Genomic DNA, 21,094 nt, shown 5'->3' with positions numbered 1-21,094 from the left:
TAAGTGAGTTTATATATAAAATCGCTTTAAAAATATACTGTTGCCTATAGAGCAAATGTATCTGATAAATACTTCTTTAACCATGACTAAAAAGTGGGTGATTGTGCCACTCCATTGCCAAAGAGAAAAAATGTTAAACAAACCACAAACGCAAGTGGATGCATCACCCATAACAGCTGAGAAACTGGTTCAGCTAATTTATGGTTGAGTATGACCTGTTTTGCCCCTGTCATCAGACTGGGGTCAAATGGTTGCTGGACCCACCCCTTCCAGGTGTTCTTACCTAAGTTTGCTTACCTCTTATTCACACAGGACTTTGTTGGCATGTGCAAAGTAGTTGCCCTTCACATAAAAGCTCTGGAGACATGACCCTAACTTACTGATAACAAAAAAATGTGCAAATGCATCCACACAAAATACACAAGATGTGTGCAAACCTCTTATATTTTTACCCTTCAAATTACCCTTAAAATTACCCCATACTTGAACCCCATAGTGTAAATGAATCAATATATGACATTAAAATGCTTTTATAAAAAAAATAGTAAATAAAAAACTCAAATCTTCCTTAAATTAATCATTAATCTACTTTAAGTGACATCCATCAGCTAGAAATATTGCTATAGATTTTTTTTTTATTACAAGCACTATTTTTTTTAGCATTTCACAACTTTAGACGTAAGCACTCAAACTGTAGTTTTATTTACCAATAGGCCGCATGTGCATATTGACATTAATACAATTTTGAAGATATCGATATAATTTAACAGCTGAATTTTACAGTTATTAGTCTGTACATTATTATTTTCTACATCGTATATGAAATTGATCAGAACGATTGCATGATGTTGCATATGCGTAAACATACAAAAACACAACTATAAAAAAAGGAATACTGTACATTGTTTAAACTTTACATGTTGAAACACAAAGATCATCTGATCTTTCACTTAATATGTACAAAAAGGTTTTACACAACACTTTCTTATGCGTGATGTCTACAGCTATGAAATATTTTAGCAAGTGTGTCTAGCGCAGGAAAGTGGTTGTATTGTGTTTACAGTGAGGTGTTCGTCACAGGTAGTGACATGAGCTGTTTAGACTTCAAATGAAAAGTCTGAACGTCTATAATCAGGAAAAACACTAGACCTCTCTCATCTGTCTCAGTTTCTCTACTTCTAATTAGAAGTATGAACTCTAAAGTACGTGGAGGGAGGATAATTTTTCCCTTTAATGCTATTAATTATCTTATACTGCTTATACATGAGCATACAAACATCCTAAAATGTCATTAGAAAATATATAACTTTTTTTTTTTAAATACACTGATGCAATTTAACAAATTACATGAACTTTCTACTGCTCCAGCAATTGTAGGTTCAAATTTTTATACAGTAAATGTACATGGGTACTAGGTTAAATGCATAACTTAGATGTTGTAACAAGTAAATTGGTGACCACTTTTGATTCACTAACTCTAATAGTCTAACAAACAAATTAAATATTTGTACTTTTAAAATGTATCTTGATTAAAATGAGCTCATATTTAATATGAGCTGCATCTATAACAATTATAAAATTACAAGTAAAATGCACTTTTACATAAAGTTTCCAAGCTGCTCCAAATCTAGTAAGCTCCCCTCTGAAAATGTAGCAAGAATGCTTAAATATGAATAACCAATAAAAGATAACCAATTGGGGATAACGTTAGAAGGAAATTCTGCATGTGCTGGTTTAAAGGGATAGTTCACCCAAAAAATGAAAATTAAAGTGAATTACTCACTCTCATGTTGTTCCAAACCATTAAGACTTTCGTTCATCTTCGGAATACAAATTAAAATATTTTTTAATAAAATCTGAGAGATTTCTGTACATCCATTGACAGCCACACAACTACCACTTTGATGCTTTAAAAAGTTCATAAAAAGATCGTAAAATCAATCCTAATTTTCTGAGGAGAGATTACTTCTTTATGTGATGAACAGATTTAATTTAAGCTTTTATTAAACGTGGACTAAACCACTCAATTCATATGGATTAGTTGTATGATCTCTTTCAGTTGCGTAGCCGTCAACGGAAGGGCCAAAAGCTCTAAGATTTCATCAAAAAAGATCTTAATTTGAGCCTTGAAGATAAACGAAAGTCTTATAGGTTTGGAACGACATGAGGGCGAGTAATTAATGACAGGATTTTCATATTTGGGTGAAGTATAGGCATCATAGCTACGCACCCGAAACAAAGACTTCGACTTTGTTTGAAATTGCCCCTTACACCCTAGCTTAGCAACATGCTAACGTCAGGCTCTATTGGAACCAATTGTAATACTTTTCTAAGTGTACTTCTTATTAAAAAAGCTTTATTTAAGCTATTAAAGGCACTCTCTTAACAAGAATGATGTTTCAGAACTTACTAGCATACATATTGATAAATGGAATGTACTAGCATAGAACTGGAACAGCATTCTTGTTGAGAGAGTGCCTGTAATAGCTTAAATAATGATAACTGGAATGTTGACATATTTTATTAGAGTAGCCTATCAATAAAACTAAAAATGTAGAATTTTACTCAACATTTTGTGTGCCGTGGATTTTTATACTCGGTCTTGTATCAAGTATTGTGTGTTGTGTTGCTAGCTTAGCAACATGCTAACATCAAACTCTATTAGAATCATTTGATTCTAGTCTCCAGTGTACTTCACCTAAAAAGTTCTATTTGTGCTGTGGAGTTTCAACCTATTTGGAAGGTTTTAAATCGGTCACTTGAGATTCTATTTCAATCAGAGAACTGCCTTAGAAGGTAGCTAGTAAACACCAAAGCAGCTCTTTAGTTTTAGAAACGGAGATGTAGGGTATAAGAACTATAGATAGGTATACTTTTGTCTATTTTAAACTTCCATATAAACTCGTATCAATGCCTCTTCTGTTGAGTTGTTTTCTTCCTCTTCAGAACAAACTGTAACGTCATCTTCATCTTCCTTAAGCAGCACCTACACAAACATATAAACACAGTTTGAGTTCAAGTGAACAGCCTGGGCCAGATCTTACACATGATTGTTTTCCCATTCATGTGAGTTGGATCACTTCATAGTTATAGCAAAAATCTACTGACTATGAAACCGTAAGATTGCGCAGATGGACAAATACAGAGGAAGATTGACAGTTTTATATAATTCTCGTTCATATGGTCACTCATCAAACACACTTTCCACATATTTGGATTCATTCTCCATAGCATGAGCTTATGGAAACATGTTCCAAATGTCAATGCGATCGCTGAACAAATGGATGATTTGTGAACAGCTGGCACCCCACCAGAACTGAAGGAGTGAAGGAAAGCGAGATGAGAAAAACATTAAAGATGAGAGGAGAAAAACAAAGTAAAAGAATGGGAAAGACCCCACATTGCCCAACAAATGGAGATAATTTGACCCTAGATATCAGTGGCATTTGGAAAGGTCTTGGGTCAAATGACGAAAATAATACAAAATAAATCTGTAATTACATTCATATAGCACAATCCCACCATTCAAGAAGAAGAATACAATACACAAACACACAATCAAACTATTCTTCTACAACCCCAGAAACAAAACATTCATTTCAGCTGAGCGGCTTCCTTTTAAATTATATGCAAGAATAAAGCCAAACTAATAATAATAAAAACAAATGTTCACTGGTTCTCAGATGGTTTTGCAAAAACAAAAATATCTGTAAAATCAAACATTTTGATTTACTAATATTAGCATAAATTGCAATATGCTAAATTATTATCCTAACATGGCTGTATTGGATTAATGTTGAATTTTGATGGTTTCATGATCGTTACAGCAAACATTTCACTGCAGAAAACACATTTTGGTATGACCAAAAAATACATATTTTTTACATTTAAATTCAATCTATATTTAATGTAGATTGTGTCATGTTTCCTTTATAGGTTTGTGTATTTTTTTTAAATGATTTTTAAGGATAAAGGGCATTTTCTAAATTCATCATCATTTATCAAAGTTGGATAGGGTTTTTTTTATTTCTTTTACCAAAATCGATGATGAATTTGCATAAAAATACCATAAAAGTTTGACTGGACTGGATATAGATGGTTGCGTTTTATTATTCACATTTAGCTTAGTGTAACTCAAAACAGACCTGAAACAAACGAGCTGAGAACCACTGAATTTAACTAAACTTGGATGAAATGTCCAGAGGGACAGCTATGGGGAACAAGGTCATAAGGAATTGTTATTGACTCATTTTTTCCTGGCTCTCCATATTGATTGCTAAACCCAACATTAAAAATCCTGTGTTTTGCACATGAGTGATGTTATTATGAAAGCTTCTGCAATTCTCTTTGTTGCCACAGGGAAAAAATTACACACATTACCTTTACAAATAGCATCTTCAAAATATGTTTATGATGGCGTAAACTAGTGATTAAAAAATGGTGCTGGTTAAAAAAAAGGTTATGTGGTTCAAACCCTGAGTGGAAAGTAGAACGGGGCCGAAAGTCGCGGGAACAGAATGGCGCGAGTGCTAAAGAGCGTCACCTGGGCGCACTTTATGCTGTGTTTTGTTTTAGTTTGAGTGGCAGTTTTCCGTGACAAACTTTCATTTTGTTGCTTGTTTATTTTATGATTAAAGTATTAAAGCAGTTAAAGCATTGACCATTTCCTGCGTCCTCCTTCCCTTATGAACAAACATTGTTACACCCTGCAAGAGGTGATCTATGAGTAAAACATGACAATATGCATTTGTTACCTGAAATAACTATCAATACCTGATCTTAGTCTTACCATTAAAAACAACTTTCACTGGTGTAATGTAATGTACAGTATCCAGGTTGAATCTGTCATAATATATAACATTTCAATAACATTAATTTCAATACATTTAAATGGACCTTTTTTTACAGCAAACTATTGTGAGCGTTCTCCTGTGCGTGTAAATACGAATTATCCATGCAGTTATTAGTGAATGAAACACCTTGTTTTTTTTTCAAATGATCATTTATTGAGATGCCATATGAATATTCTCACCTCAGCTTCATCATTGCTTTCATTTGGCAACACCTCTACTTGCTTTGGACAGTCATGTGAGCCTTCCAGAGATGTCATCTTCTTATATTTCCGCATTGTTAAACTGTCCACAACCCAAAACATTATAGACTGAAACACAAACATTTGCATAAATTAGTTGCATGATGGATGGATGGATGGATGGATGTCATGCATTATTCTTGAATGACTCACATTCACAATGAAAGGCACGATCAGCATGACGATGGCTAACTCCAGCTGTGGGTTTGGGATGTAGTCCAACACCACCTCCTCCAGCTACAACACACAGAGACGAGTAGTCAGCACTTAAAAATATGCATATCATTCTAATATGTAATAATAATAATAATATTAATAATAATAACAGTATGAAATCTGTATACAAATGTTACTAGAATGTTTAGACACTCTACAGTGAGAAATTGTATGCGTTAAGCATTTATTGAAAACATAATGAATAAATAAATACTGTAAACAAACACACTGAAGACTAGGGATGGGTACCGAAAACCGGTATTAAACGGGCCCCGGGGCTGAATTTTTAAAGACCGTTGTATCGATAAGCTCGGACGTTATCGGTTCTGCTGTCGGTACTTTTGAAAATACACGTGACGAGAGAGAGAGAGAGAGAGAGAGAGAGAGAGAGAGAGAGAGAGAGAGAGAGAGAGAGAGAGAGAGAGAGAGAGAGAGCTCCGCAAACGACAGCCGAGGACAGAACCAAACATACAAACATAGCCTGGTTACACTTTAGATCTGTGATAGTCAGCTTTTATTTTAGATTTTGTCTTCCAAAGATTATAATAAATATTTATATCTAGCGCAACTTAATTCCCTTTGCAGCAGTAGCCTACGCTGTCATTTCGCCATAAAACACAAACGTGATGACAGAATCCGCACGATCAGTGATTGTTGTAAAATACAGTCTAGCCACTGTTGGTAAATTGTGGGATGCGTTTAATAAAAAGAGCGATTAAATGCACAAAAATGTGCGCAAGAGATTGTTCCCAAGTCGACGCGCGCGCTCTGAAACAGCCCGCAACGAGACGAGCAAATTACACTTTCGGTTTCACACTCGCGTCTAAACGATCAAATGTACTCAAACATCTATGTCAAAATGACCGGCTTGGAGAGTCTCTTAAACACAACACAGTTTGTGTCTAAAATGGACGTAGTTATTATGGATATAGTCAAGAGAAAATATAGTCCATCTGCCTATTATCAGTCGCCTATAGATCTGCACATCTGTCTTAAAGAGGCAGCAGTGTAAATAAACATGCTGACGAATTACTGCGAATTAAACAACCAAATGCAAAGAGAGAAAATCACTCACAGCTCTTGCATGAATAACTTTAGCTTTAATAAGCATTAATTTGGCTATTTATGATGAACAGTGTTATTTTACATTTGATTAGTAGAATTCTTCCTGAAATGAAAGCACTGCATGTGTAGGCTGTGTATTTTTGTTAATTGTGTGTGTGTGTGTGTGTGTGTGTGTGTGTGTGTGTGTGTGTGTGTGTGTGTGTGTGTGTGTGTGTGTGTGTATATATATATATATATATATATATATATATATAAAAGTACCGATAAGAATACCGTTAAAGTACCGGACCGATAAGCAGTATCGGTAAGAGTAGTAATACCGTTAAAACCTTAACGATACCCATCCCTACTGAAGACTGGAGTTAATTTAAATTGTTATATATATATGATAAGTAATTTTTCACATGGATTTTTAGTATACCATTAAATAATGACTGAATACATAAGCTTAATCAACAAAATATTGTTTATTTATTTCAGTCCAGCAGACCAGTGCAATGTTTGCCATTAAGTGTAGCAAAAGCATATTTGTGATATTTGAGGCTCGATGTGCTGCGCTGATACGCAAATTCCTTGTTGTATAGCTTGCTCACAACCATGCTCTTGACGACGCTTATATCCTTTCGTTTTTTAAAACAAAATTTCCCATCCACGGGGCCAAGCAAGGTGGTCTCATCAGCTTCTTCGTTCATGTTCACTATGGTTTGTTGTTGTCGTGACTCCGGAGAGAGCGCTAGTTGGTGTTCCAGTATAATCGGTCCATCGAAACTCATTCATTGAAAGACGTTCCGCGGTGCAAAAATAAGTGTGGTTAAAATTATGTTATTAATTTTTTTGCGTAATTAATTAACGCTTTACAGTCCTGGCCCTAATATATATATATATATATATATATATATATATATATATATATATATATATAGATAGATAGATAGATAGATAGATAGATAGAGAGAGAGAGAGAGAAAGAGAGACAGAGACAGAGACAGAGATAGATAGATAGATAGATAGATAGATAGATAGATAGATAGATAGATAGATAGATAGATAGATAGATAGATAGATAGATAGATAGATAGATAGATAGATAGATAGATAGATAGATAGATTACTATGGCGGGTATTACCAAATATTATAACGGGAAATGATACCCATGGGGTGAGTCTGTGTAACAATAACAGAAACGTTTTAGTGTGTGAATGTTTATCTTACATTGGTCCACCCGGGAACAAGCAGCACCAGAGTGACCACACTTTTCTCCAGAGCAATGATGAATAAATACACTGAGCACTGAGCCAACCAGGCCGCTACCCGAGGAGGATCGCCTAAAACAAAGAAAGAGACAAAACAATTAGGATTTATTTAAGCAGTTTAGAAAACGTGTCGTCGCAAAAATTGACACCATTGCTATGTAGTTGCAAAGTCATTGATAGAAAAAGCACATTAAAGACATCAATACAAGAAAAATATCAAGAATTTTTTTTTTTTATATATGAGAAAACATTTATATATGTAAAAAAAAACAAAAAAACATTAATGTAGGATATCACAATTTAAATATGAACAATTAATATAAATAGTAATTATTATTTTAATACTATATTGACATATCATGATTATTCTTAATTGAAAGATAAATTGAGAAATATATTGATGCTTTTATCGAAACTATTTATAAAGAACTCCTGTTCTTTCATATTTAAAAATAAATTGTTTTATTTAACATTAATGAATATATGGAAAAACAACGTTGGTGTTTTTATTAAAGTATTTTTTATTTTAGCATGTAAGCCCTTTATGTGGTCAGCTTCCAAAACTTCTGGTTAATATAAAATGACAAAGTTTCAAAACAGGGATTCAAAAGCTGACCTAAACAGAAAAGCAGTCATGAACAATTGTTTGGCCAAAATCATGTGAAAAAGTGGACGTATTCCATCTGCTTTGTGTGAATGTGTGTGTAATTTGCTTTTTCTATGGTGTTTTTTTTTTACCAAGGAAATCCCAGAGGGGAAAAAAACAAGTGTATGGAAATTACCCAAACAATGAAAAAAATGTCATACAGCGCCCTCTGGTGGTGATATGCGCCTGAAACAAGCGGATGCATTCGTTTCTTTTTTGTTTTAAATATTTGGTTGATGTTTTCTGGTCATTATAGCAGTCTCAGACTTTAAACAGACCCCTTTTCCCCAAATGTTCAACCACAACACACACAAAAAAGGTTTCAAATGAAGAAGAACCATCTTTGGTTTTGAACTTAGTTCTTCAAAGAACCATTTTTCTAGTGTGAAGGACATTTTGAAAACCTTGGTCCACAATAAAGACACTCGTGCACTCGAAAGGTTCCACAGATGTTAAAGGTTCTTTATGGAACCATAGATACCAATAAATGACTTTATTTTTTAAAGTGTAGGACTAGCTTCCATTAATGTAGCTCACCATATTCTCCAAACATTAGCAGTGTTAGGTGTTTATGTTCCACTATCTTGGAAACAACCTTCACCCCCACCCAGATCACCAGCATTCCCAATGTGGCATCCAACAGGAAGTTCAATAGATAACTGTAAAAACAGAAAAGTGTCATATATCGGTTAGTGTAAGTTCAGGCTGAAGCAATAAAGTAATAACAAACAAGTAATAACTGACTCACAGAGAGCAGGGATCCTCATTGGTGAGTGTGGAGAGGAATATGTTGGCAAAATGCATGAAAAGAGCACCAATGGCTTGCTTAGATGTATCAAAGATCCTGAAGGCAAAATGAAAGATTGAGTTCGCTCTGTTTTTTGCGATTACATTATATCATATTTCTTTACTAATGTTTATTATTAATCACCAGATCCTCCATGGTCTTCTAATTCCAACTGGTTCACGAAACCTCTTCACTGTAAAGACAAAGATATCAATGTCAGCTCGAATAATGCTTATGTTATAAACATCTGTGTGTTTCACTCTAAATATGGTGACAATTGATTTAATATAGTATAATAACTTAAGGGGTTACTTCACCCAAAAATGAAATTTCGTTCACTGATTCATAACCGTTTGAATCTTCATTTGAGGATTGAATACAAACAGGGAAGAGAAGACAATGCTGAATAAAGTCGTAGTATTTGTGATTTTTGAAACAAAATGTATTTTCGATGCTTCAGGAGATTCTAATTAACCCACTGATGTCACATATTGACTATTTTGATGATGTTTTGATTCCCTTTCTGGACATGGACAGTATAGTGTGCATACACTTGGATACGCTCTCGGACTAAACATAACATATCTTAAACTGTGTTCTGAACGACATTAGGGTGGGTCATTAATGACATCAATTTCATTTTTGGGTGAACTAACCCTTTAATATATTAAAGTCAGATACAGTAATAAAAGAGTGAATATCATTGAATCATCTGTGATTGTGTTTGCGGTTTGTAATATTTTTCATGTTTATTTTATCATCATGATCATTTATTTGATAAAAGCTGCAGTAAAACAGTATTGTGAAACATTACAATTTACAATATATTTTCTATTAGAATAGTTTTTATGTAGGCCTAGTTTTTATTATTTTTTATTATTGTGGTAACATTTCAGTCTGTACTTCTACTTCCACGTTCATATCGGAATATAACCCTCCTAAAACATTGATAAGCACATCTAATTTTAACAACAGTAATCTGATGCATTGTTTTCAACTTCATTCGCTAAGTAGTGCAACTCTCTAACTTTAGCTGTTTGTGAAACATCCGCCAAAGTAGGCTATACACATGCAAGAGCTGTTGCAACCTGTCGAGTTCAAAATCTGTGCGAGTCAGATGACACTACCATTGAAATGAATCTCTCAATGGGTCAAACTGCTGGAAACAATGATAAGTGGTTGGTGTCTGTGGAAGAACTATCCGGCCGTCATTTACTGACAACTCTCCTCTATCCCTTAAGTTGGGCATACACTGAGCGATTTTCGTCCGATTTCGAGCCGGATTCTGATTCGTGCGACTCTTTTTTGGGTCGCGCCAATTTTCAGGTTTATCGTGCGTCGTTTGTTGTGATGTGTTCATGGGAAACGAGTGGCGACAACCCTCTCTCAATCAGGAATCAGATGGTGGGATGAATTTCAGGCGTGTCAGAAATTCTGGTCGCCCCTCATGAGGTTATTGCACAGTTGAAGCAGAGCCTAAAGCCGTGTGCACACCGTGCGATTTTGGCCACGATTTGGCCTTCTGAGACAAATTTAGCAAATCCTAAAAGATTCCTCTGATCCTAGGCTAAAATCTGACGTCCTTGGTCGTTAGTTTGACATGTTCACCAGCAGCCGATTAATGAGCGCTGCGATCAAATTTTACCTCAGACGAAATTCTGGCAGTGTCAGAAGATTTGGCACACAATCCTGCAGTGTGACTTCTACGACGACAGTCAAATATCTCAGTTTTTCAAGACAAACTATGACCAAAACGAGAGCTAGAGATTTCTTTAGCCAGCATTTCAGTCCCGCGTGTAATGCAGCTCACTGTCACCGAACGCGTCATTCATTGATGATATAAAACTCAGGACGAGTTTTCTTGTGCGCGTCCGTTTTTAGCACGCCTTCACTATCGTGCAGTCAGACATTAATGTCAACTGAGATCTTACAGTGTGACATGGCTTACATTGGGGATCATGTTCGTACAGTCTGACAAGGGACATTCGCAAAGGATTTTGAAGAAAGAAAAAAATAATAATAATTAAAAAAATGTGCGCAGTGTGCAGGACCCATTAGATCAGATGGTCTGACGATTCTGTGCTTGAGCTCTCAACCAATGATGCGCTCAAGCTACACAAGGACCGCCCTCCTCATTTCCATGTTGCACATGGAAAAGTTAAAACAAATGAATCAATCGATCAATCAATAAATGTAAAAAAATAAATAATACAATTAATTAAATAAATAAAAGTTAAAAACTTGTTTTATAAAAGCAGAAAATAATTAATTAAGAGAGAGAAAATACAAAATTTAATTTGATTAAAAATGAATCATTTTATCAAGTTGTTTATTCTGTTTTTTTTATTTTATTTCCCATTATCACATTTATGTATCTGTTTATATGTTTATTCATTTGCACGTGTATATTTATTTATTTATTCACTAATTTATTTACTTATTCATTTATTTATTTTTAATTTCTGCAGGGTTCATCTTCCATTCATATTATACTAACACTGAATCAAAGAAATTGAACTGAACAGAAACAAAATTAGGAATTAAATGGCATTATACCTAATGTAAATAAAGTGCTTTCAAGGCAGAGGATAATTGTGTTTAAAGGGATAGTTCACCCAAAAATGAAAAATAGCCTATGATTTACTCACCCCCAAGTCATCCTAGGTCTATATGACATTCTTCTTTCAGACGAATAAAAGTTGAGTTATATTTAAAAAAGACCTGGCTAATGCAAGCTTTATAATGACAGGGATTGTTGCTCTGTTTTTGAAGTCCATAAAAATGCATCTGTCTGTCAAATAATGTGCTCCACACAGCTCCAGGAGGTTAATAAATGCCTTTGAAAATTGAATTGATGGGTTTGTGTAAGAAAAATATCCATATTTAAAACTTTATAAAGTGAAGTTTCGGCCGATCCCCTTCTGTATTCAGTTTATGGGAAAAGTGTTGAAAGTGACTCTGCAGTTCAAAGGCTTACGCTACCATTTACGCTCGTCAGACGTCGCGTACGCATCTTGAACTCCGAGAAGGCACTTTCAACACTTTTCCATGAAAGGCGATCGGCCGGAACTTTAATTTAAAACGTTTTAAATACGGACATTTTTCTTACACAAACGCAACAATTTGCTTCAGAAGGCATTTATTAACCTCCTAGAGCCGTGTGGAGCACGTTATTTGACGGACAGATCCATTTTTATGGACTTCAAAAACCCCTGCTATTATAAAGCTTGGATTAGCCAGGACTTTTTTAATATAACTCTGATTGTATTCGTCTGAAAGAAGAATGTCATATACACCTAGGATGACTTGAGCGTGAGTAAATTATGGGCTAATTTTCATTTTTGGGTGAACTAACCCTTTAACACAAACTCTGTCTCGAAACAGCTCACAAACCTACACAACCGAAGCTGAGCGACATATCTGAGGGATGTTTTTCAAATATGCAAACAGTTATTCTGTAATCAACAGCCAAACAGAAGCAGGATGATTATTGAATGTCTGAGGAAACCAACAGTGATGACGTCAGCAAAGATAAGCAGCCAAAAAGAAGCCAGGAAGTGCCCAGAATAACAAAGAGGAAGTGCATACAGTAAAAACACAAGCATAAACAGAGGCCAAAGGGTTTACAAAGCACAAATGTCACAAATTCTCCCTTCTGTTTCTGTAAATGGCTTTCCTGAAAATGCAAGTAAAACCAAACTTCTGTAGTCAATAAATAAATAAAAACCAGCCCTCTGATAATAACTAATGATTATGGTATTTATCTCTGTACACAGCAAAAAGTTTAATGATCAACAGGAACAACACAGATTAATGTGTAACTCTAGAAAGGCCAGAGGTTTTACCAGGTTTTGGGGTTATTCAGTGCATGACCAAAAAACACCTTCTGGGAAGGAAGAATTAGAAAACTTTAATGTTTACATCCTCTGACAAAAATAAGAGTGATGATGCCAAACTCACCACCACTATAGAATTTAGTATGTTGCTAGGTGGTCTAAATAGAAAGAGTACATCGCTATGATATTTTGGTCTCTGAAAACACTCTAAATTTCCCCTTTTATATCATCCAGCAAGTACAAATCACAAAGTCTGACCATTTACGTAAAAAACACACTTCTATTCAAAAAGCTCCGTTGTCTATACTACAAATGCGGGACAAGTTACACGCTAAAGTTTAAAGGGATTGTTCATCCAAAAATGAAATCCTGTCATTAATTCTTTACCATCATGTCGTTCCAAACTCTTAAGACTTTCGTTCATCTTTGAAACACTAACGAAGATTTAGTTTTGTTGCAATCTGAGACCTTTCTGTTCCTCCATTGACAGCTATACAACTACCACTTTGACGCATCGGAAAGTTTACAAAGAGATCGTAATACTAATCCATATTAATTCAGCATACAGTCCAAAATGTCTGATTAGACACGTCGCTTTATGTGATGAACACTGAATTTAGGCTTTTATTTATGCACACATAAACATTGATCAGCGAACATAAACAGAAGCTCAACCAAACCTGTTTGACCTGCAAGAACAAACTTAAACGCAACACGAGAATGAACCTCATTGGTTTTTGCACATCAAGCGAACATGCTTGAGCTTTCTGTTTAACACAACTGATGTGTGTTGATGAATTTTTACATGAATAAAACACTAAATTTAATCGGTTCATGTTCATCATATAAGGTGATTAATTCTCTTCAGAAAATTGTAAAGGTGCCCTAGAATGAAAAATTGAATTAACCTTGCCTTAGTGAAATAATAAGAGTTCAATACATGGACATCACATGCTGTGAGTCTCAAACATCATTGCCTCCTACTTCTTATGTAAATCTTGTGAATCAAAAACACCACAGAAAAAAAAATGCTTCTCAACATAAACCCAACCGTGACGCAAGCGTTGGGGATCATTTATATGCACGCTCCCAACATTTGCATCTGTCCAAACATGTTCATTGTCAGGCAGAACTGACGGAGCCGAATCATTGGTACACTCTTAGAAGAAAAGGTTCTATCGGCTCTACGTATTTGGAACCCTTAAAAGGTTATATATAGAAGTATAGTTGAGTATACTCCAAAACCCCTTTAATGCTAAAAGGGTTTGATAATGACAAAAAATAACCCTTTTGGCACTTAGAAAGGGTTCTATATAGAACACTGCAAAAAAATGCATTTCTTATCTTAGCAAAAATTCTTAATTTTGAGTTATTTTTTCCCAAAATAAGACAATTACTTTTGCTTGTCTAGTAAATAAATCTTGTTTTAAGAATGTTTAGATGTTTTGACTAGAAACAAGAAAATACTAAGTGAGAAAAGCATTTTTTGCAGTGAACTTTTTAGGGGTTCCAACTACGTGGCACCGATAGAACCTTTTGAGGTTCTATATAGAACCTTTTCTTCTAAGATACTGCAGGTAAACACGACACTTGACTTGAGGATAGCAAAAACGGCTCTCATGACACACGTCATGTTTAGGCTGTGCAGGAGAAGTGAGGACTTTATGTCAACAGTCATGGTTGAGGTTTATTCTAATCGGATACCACAACAATTTATTTCAAAATCGTTGGTTTGTTCGGCCCATTTCAAGCAAGCTTCGCTCAGCGTCTTAAACTGAAGAAAAGGGCAACTGTATTCCTGCAAGCAGTAAGTAGTGATTTATCCACTTACTGACTGTTTAAACAATTTCTGATTAAATTGAAAGTTTCTTAGAGAGACCGCATTGATGACGCAAGATGCTAGTACAGTAACAACAGGAAACTCCAAGTACCATACAACTAAATAGTGTGTCTAATGACAAAGGTTAATATTATTTTGTATTACAAAAAACAAACGTAGATACGTTGCTAACACATCGTTCACTCGATCCTTCTAGCAAACGTCACCTTTTCCATCATATAAGTTAAAACGATAGTCATTTGACAAGGCTATTCATTTTGTAAAAATATACGTTATATATTTATATTTTTGAGAGCTGAAGTAGGCCTATGATGTTTTCGCATGCTTGTTCAGAGTACATCACAGTCACTGCGTAGTCTACATTGTGACTAACGTTATATAAACATGCAATTTCGTTGACAAAAAAAAAGACGAGTCTAAAATGTAGACTGAATGACACACTTTAAGCAGAACATCTCAAATGGAGATTGCTGAAATGCAGCTTACTTGTTTATTGGGGTTTCAGATCACCCGCACGCGAGAGAGAGCTTGCATGCATATGGTTGCCAGATTGGACATGTTTAGGCAAAACACCAGATATAGTATACAGGCTTTTTTTCCACAGAAAAGCTCTGTTTGGGGGATTTAATTACTGAAATCTGGCATTTCTCACATGAGGGTTAGTAAATGACAGAATAATCATTTTTGTGCGAACTAACCCTTTAAGGTTTTATCACATCTTACAGCACCACCACAGATTAGCACCTTAGTAAATAACATTAATGGCAAAAAGGCTTTGCTTACTCTACAACCACCACATGATTAGTAGCAGCTTGAATTTTAAGTATTAGGTAACAATTACCAAATATTAACCAAGAAAACACTATACTGTATCTTTGGATGGAATAAGCACATGACATGACATAAAAGAAACAACTCTGAACCTTAGGGTTCAAACTTGTTAGGCAGGTCACGTGACTCGGACCCTCCAGCTGGAAACGGAAAAAGTTTGGGGTCAGAGCATCACATGAGCTACAGGAGTGAATGCTGTTATCATGTGCTATCACACAGCCAAGAAATCTTATCTTTGAATAAAGATTTTACTTCACAAAATAACAGATTTGTGTGTGCATGTGTATCCCTCCACAGATTTCGCAACACATTCAAGCTGACCAATTGAAAGCTGCTTGGTTTGAAAGTGTCATCTGTGTGAGCTGTGATTTGTATTGATAAACTATTGTCAACATCTGATCTTTTTTTCTGACGACAAAATTGATCTAATGTGAACACACCTTTAAATGGACAGTTAACCCAAAAATGAAATTTCTGTCATTTACTCACCCACACTCAACCCTGTATGAATTTCTTTGTTCTGGTGAACACAAAATAAGATATTTTGAAGAATGTTGGTAACTAAACAGTTGATGGACCCCATTGACTTCCAAAGCAATAAAAAATACTATGGAAGTCAATGGGGACCATCAACTGTTTAGTTACCAACATTCTTCAAAATATCTTCTTTTGTGACAGAACAAAGAAATGCATATAGGTTTGGAACAACTTCAGGGTAAATACATAGTAAGATAGTAAGTAAGATACATTTTATTTTGGGGTGAACTATCCCTTTAATTCACATTTCTGGTCTTATGAATGTTGTTGTAATCTTTACACTGTAAAAAGTTGTATGTTAAAAAAGTACTGACAATATGTGTTTTTACATTGTTTTAACTCACCAAAATAAGGTAAGAAATATTAGCTTTTTTATAAGTTATACAAGATGCAGATCATTTTTTAAAGGCAGATTAACATAATCTAAGTTGAAATAACAAACATCTCTCAAATTCGAGTGTACTTAAAATTTTGGGCTGTGACTTTTTTACAGTGTAGCAACTTAATCTTAGCATCCTTTTCTTCTGATGTCTCTTAACTATAATGTCAATAAATAATCAAACAGTAATTTAGGTGTGGCTTACACAAACTCTTCTTTGTTCATGATCCAATCAATTCCCAGTTGATAAAATTAACTAATTTCTACATATTTTTCTAATCGAATGTCCTGTTGCACTGACATTCAAAAACATATTTTGTTGAATTTACTTAAAAAAAGCAGCATCAAGGGGTTCCGCACAACTATATTGAGTAATTTTTAACAAAAAAAATGTCAAGTAAAGCTAACAACATTTCTTTAAGTAATACAAACCATTTGAATTTGTCACTGTTACATTATATTTATGTAGTTTACTTAATAAAGTGATGTTACATTTATTAAAGTTTATTCTGTTAGGTGAACACATTTACCAATTTAATTTACCTTATTAGATTAACTACTTCTACAAGTGAATGTTAAAAAACACAATTCAAAAAATAACTTAATTGAGGGCAGGATGTCCATTCAATAAATGTGTTTAAATGAGTGCCCACAGCCTAAACACAGCTACCACTCTTCTGCATAATGGCAACCATAATTTCAGAAACTCCTCTAAATGTCCAACATAACACTAACATACACTAAAAACATCTTTCCTTTTACTGAAAAACACATAAAATAACACTTTAATCCCTAAACGTAGTCTCTTAATGCAGTCCCTTTGCAAAGCATGCTGGGAACTACAGATCCACTGGCCAGTTTGTTTGTTTCACTCAACAATGTTAAGTTCACTAAACAAACACTTATTAAGCTGACAATACTCATTTCTAGTAAAACAACTCAGTAAACTTAAGTTAATTTAGTTAGATTACTTTTTTTAAGAAATGATGACAAGTATGATTTGAGTGCAACTAACAACAGTGCAAGTTCATTTTTTTGAGTGAAGAAATATACTACATTAAAGAAATAAAAAGAGGTATAATTCATGTTTACTTTGAGTGACAAAGTTGGGGATATAAGATTAGCCCACTAATCTAATGCAATAAAACTAAATGTTATGAAATATTGCATCCCAAAGTACCCACAATTTAGATAATATCCATTACTTTTCCAATGGTTTGTGAATAATAGATAGTAGGCCTATTTTCCAGACTTTTCCAGGTCTTAAATCAACATTTTAAAATGTATTAATATATGCATTATGCAAATATAATAGTATTTGTATTAGTATTTGTTGACTGTAAATAGTAGTCTACCAGCAGGTTAAATTTAAATGTCATGTATAAATGTCATGTTCCTCATTTAAAAATAAAAATTATTAGGTATGAGATAGAGACTGAAATATAAAAATAAGCTACATGAAACAAAATACATTTCATACACCCCAAGTTTATGTTAGATTGGTGTGTATATCCCATGAATGTTTTGTTTATGTGGGTTTTAATCTATTGATTAAAAGCCATGATTTCTTTATTGTTCGAGGATTAAAGACTTCACACTTTGAATTAGCAAACAATGAGAAGGGTAAATGGATCAAAAGATTACAAGGAAGAGTAACTAAAGCACTTTCTCTGGCCTGTAATTTTTTTTTTATTATTGTTTAACGTTAGCTGTTTTTTAAGGGTCATATCAAGTGCCTAATTAAATCGTTTATTTTACAATTTACACAACACAGTAGTAGGCTACAAATGGTCTGAAAGCCCTATAAGTATACCTTTACGCATCAGTGTTATGGCAACCAGGTTTGAATTTTATTCATTCACACACAGGATTTATCTTGATATGAACTATTCAATTTCCATAACTAACATGCTAATACTCGATATCAACAGTTTAATTGTCAGTAGTTAAAACGCTAATTCTTGATATCAGTTTGTATTTTCAGTAGTTAAATGTCACCATATAGGGGGCCATTCAAATTCAATTATTGATATCATGAATTAGCATTTTAACAAGTAACTAACTGAACTGTTGATATCAAGAATTCATATAGCCTATCTATTTTTATTTAGTAAATTAATAAAAGTCCAAACGGCTTGCCATACACTGTAGCCTACCATTCGCATAATAATATCTACAACAGAACTGTAAACAAGACAACCAACCACAAGCCACGTGCCGCATCATATTCATGAATGAAAACAATATCTTCCCATCACACAGAAACATTGTTGCATTCGCGGGTTAGTTTAAAAGGCGGAGAAAACTTACACATTAAAGTGCTGAAAGCCAGAACAGCCAACAGACCCTGAATAAAAACACTGAATCCGTCCATTAGAGATCCGTCCACACAGCCCTGGTACTCCGGGTCCACAAAACCACTCATATTTCTGCTGCTCTTCATAAAAAAAAACATGTTTACAACGTTTGAAAACCAGAAGAAGAGTCATATGATCCTTTGCGAACACGAATCCTCGGGAATTCGACTTAAATAGGTTTCCCATATAACTTCACCAGCCAGAAGACAAAGAAATTCGCACAGCAGACTGATGAACCCAGATCGCACCGCTCGAGTTGTTGAAGTCGTATTGAAGTTGAGCGATGGGGCATAAGATAAAGCATTTCTCTCAGGTCAGTTTCTTTCCTTTTTTCTTTCTTGTTGTTGAGTCAACAAGGGGGAAAGCAGCTTGCTGACGTCACCTCCTGCTGCTGCTGAAATCGCCTGCAGCCCTTTGTCCCTTGAAACACATGTGCTGATTTGAAAGCGCATTACAGGACATGTTAGTTTTATTTTAGAATTCTTAATCATTTCTTAGAATTGTATTATAAAGGGTACATTGAAATCAAAAGTTATTTTTTATAAAACCTTCAAATATATAGCCTATACTTTCTTCAAAAATCAGGTGACTATGGGATAATTACTGCGACCCTCAGAAATGCTCACAGGAGCAAAATAGCCTTAGGGCTTCCCTATTTCATTGTATTGTTTTGTAAACTTGTTATGGAAGTTTCATCATATGTGCTTATTGTATTAATCCATAGATAAAAATAGAAGTTATTGATGGAAAAATTTTGGACCTTGGGGTGGAATATATTCTATATAGGGAGTTTTCATCAAATCCAGTGTATATGTTAGCCTATCTATGTGACACATCTGCTGATCTCTTGAACCTTATAAAATCCATCTTCACGAGTAAACCATTCACGAAACACTGGAAAATACAGTTGTTTATCTGGGGTTACCATGCCAACTAACCTCTCATAAAACATTTGCTGCATATGAGGTTTATAAATTCACTGTTTCTTTTTTCTTTTCTTTTCTTTAAAGCCTCTTCTCAGCCGTGACACACAGTAAAAGGAGTGTAATGGGGTGGGACTGCTTGGTTGTTTCAGCTTCACTGATCCGTACCTTTAAGTAATGCAACATGACAAATGAGCATAGGAGTACAACTGAAGCATGTAAATAAACATATGGTTCAACATAACATGAAAAGATTTCCCTTAAAAGAAATTAGACTGTTTTATAGGACAATGAAGTGCATTAATCAGCAACTACAAACCACATTTTGTTTATTGCTTATGAAAAATTATCCCATAGTAAATAAATATAGGAAATCCTACAAGTTTACAATAAATAACATCGACTATGACATTTGTGTAGGCTATATTGTGTGGCATATTTTTAATTTCAGTTCATTTATTTTATTTTGAAATGTATTCTTTCGTTCATAGTCCTTTGCTGTGTGTGAAATTGTACTCTCTTTTTTGAATAATTACATTGTGACTGTTAAAAAAAAAAAGTATGTTCTATATAGTATGAATGTGTAGTATGAAATCTAATTGTCTCACTGGCATTGTCATGTGACGTGTCCGTGTCAATTGCGTCGCTTCAAAAAATCCTCTCCCATGGCCACATGGGATTATAAAATGTCGATCAGATGAAGCCTTAGAATCTCGCCAGAAGTAGTAAGTCATCCGGTTACTTTTTGCCTACCATTTCATGAATACTGGACATACTACTCTTTTGCATACTGTTTTTAACCATGGTGGAGCCTGTGGAGATGGAGACCAAGATTGGGTCGGCGCAAACGGTTACCATGGTGGATCAGATGACTACAGAGAATCAGGAGGCCACGGCAGAACGAGAGACCAAGACAGACATGGGACCATCTTCAGGCTTGGGACCACCTGACTTGGGAGAACTGGGCTTGGGAGTGGTGGAGTCACTGGAATAGGGAGCGTTGGGACCAACAGTCTAGGGACTGGTGGGACCACCTGATTTGGGAGTCCTGGGCTAGGGAGTGCTGGGACCGACGGATTAGGGAGCGTTTGAATCAACAGGCTAGGGATTGCTGGGAACACCTGATTTGGGAGCACTGGGGAGTGTTTGGGCCACCGGACTACCAACAGGTCAGGGATTGCTAGAGCCACCTGACTTGGGAGCACTGGGCTAGGGAGTGCTGGGACCACCGAATTAGGGAGCATTTGAACCAATGGGCTAGGGAGTGCTCAGACAACTGGACTAGGGAGTGTTTGAATCAACAGGCTAGGGATTGCTAGGACCACCTGACT

At 35.0% G+C, this 21,094-nt stretch overlaps 1 protein-coding gene across 1 annotated transcript; it reads right to left on the bottom strand.

Moving 5' to 3' along the window:
• Nucleotides 1–1,523: 1,523 nt before the first annotated feature.
• On the bottom strand, nucleotides 1,524–19,209 carry tmem110l (transmembrane protein 110, like). The gene is made up of 8 exons (XM_067427038.1): nucleotides 18,794–19,209; nucleotides 9,205–9,253; nucleotides 9,022–9,117; nucleotides 8,811–8,932; nucleotides 7,587–7,699; nucleotides 5,246–5,329; nucleotides 5,033–5,161; nucleotides 1,524–2,986 (listed from the first exon to the last, which is right to left on the bottom strand). Exons 1-8 carry the CDS (start codon nucleotides 18,936–18,938, stop codon nucleotides 2,885–2,887), a joined length of 840 nt encoding a protein of 279 aa, XP_067283139.1. The 5' UTR covers nucleotides 18,939–19,209; the 3' UTR covers nucleotides 1,524–2,884.
• Between the last annotated feature and the right edge of the window lie 1,885 nt (nucleotides 19,210–21,094).

This window comes from Pseudorasbora parva, chromosome 20 (genome assembly GCF_024679245.1).
Source record: "Pseudorasbora parva isolate DD20220531a chromosome 20, ASM2467924v1, whole genome shotgun sequence".
NCBI classification, from domain to species: Eukaryota; Metazoa; Chordata; class Actinopteri; order Cypriniformes; family Gobionidae; genus Pseudorasbora; species Pseudorasbora parva.
The sequence above is the reverse complement of the archived record's forward strand: the minus strand, read 5'-3'. Positions and strand labels throughout refer to the sequence as shown.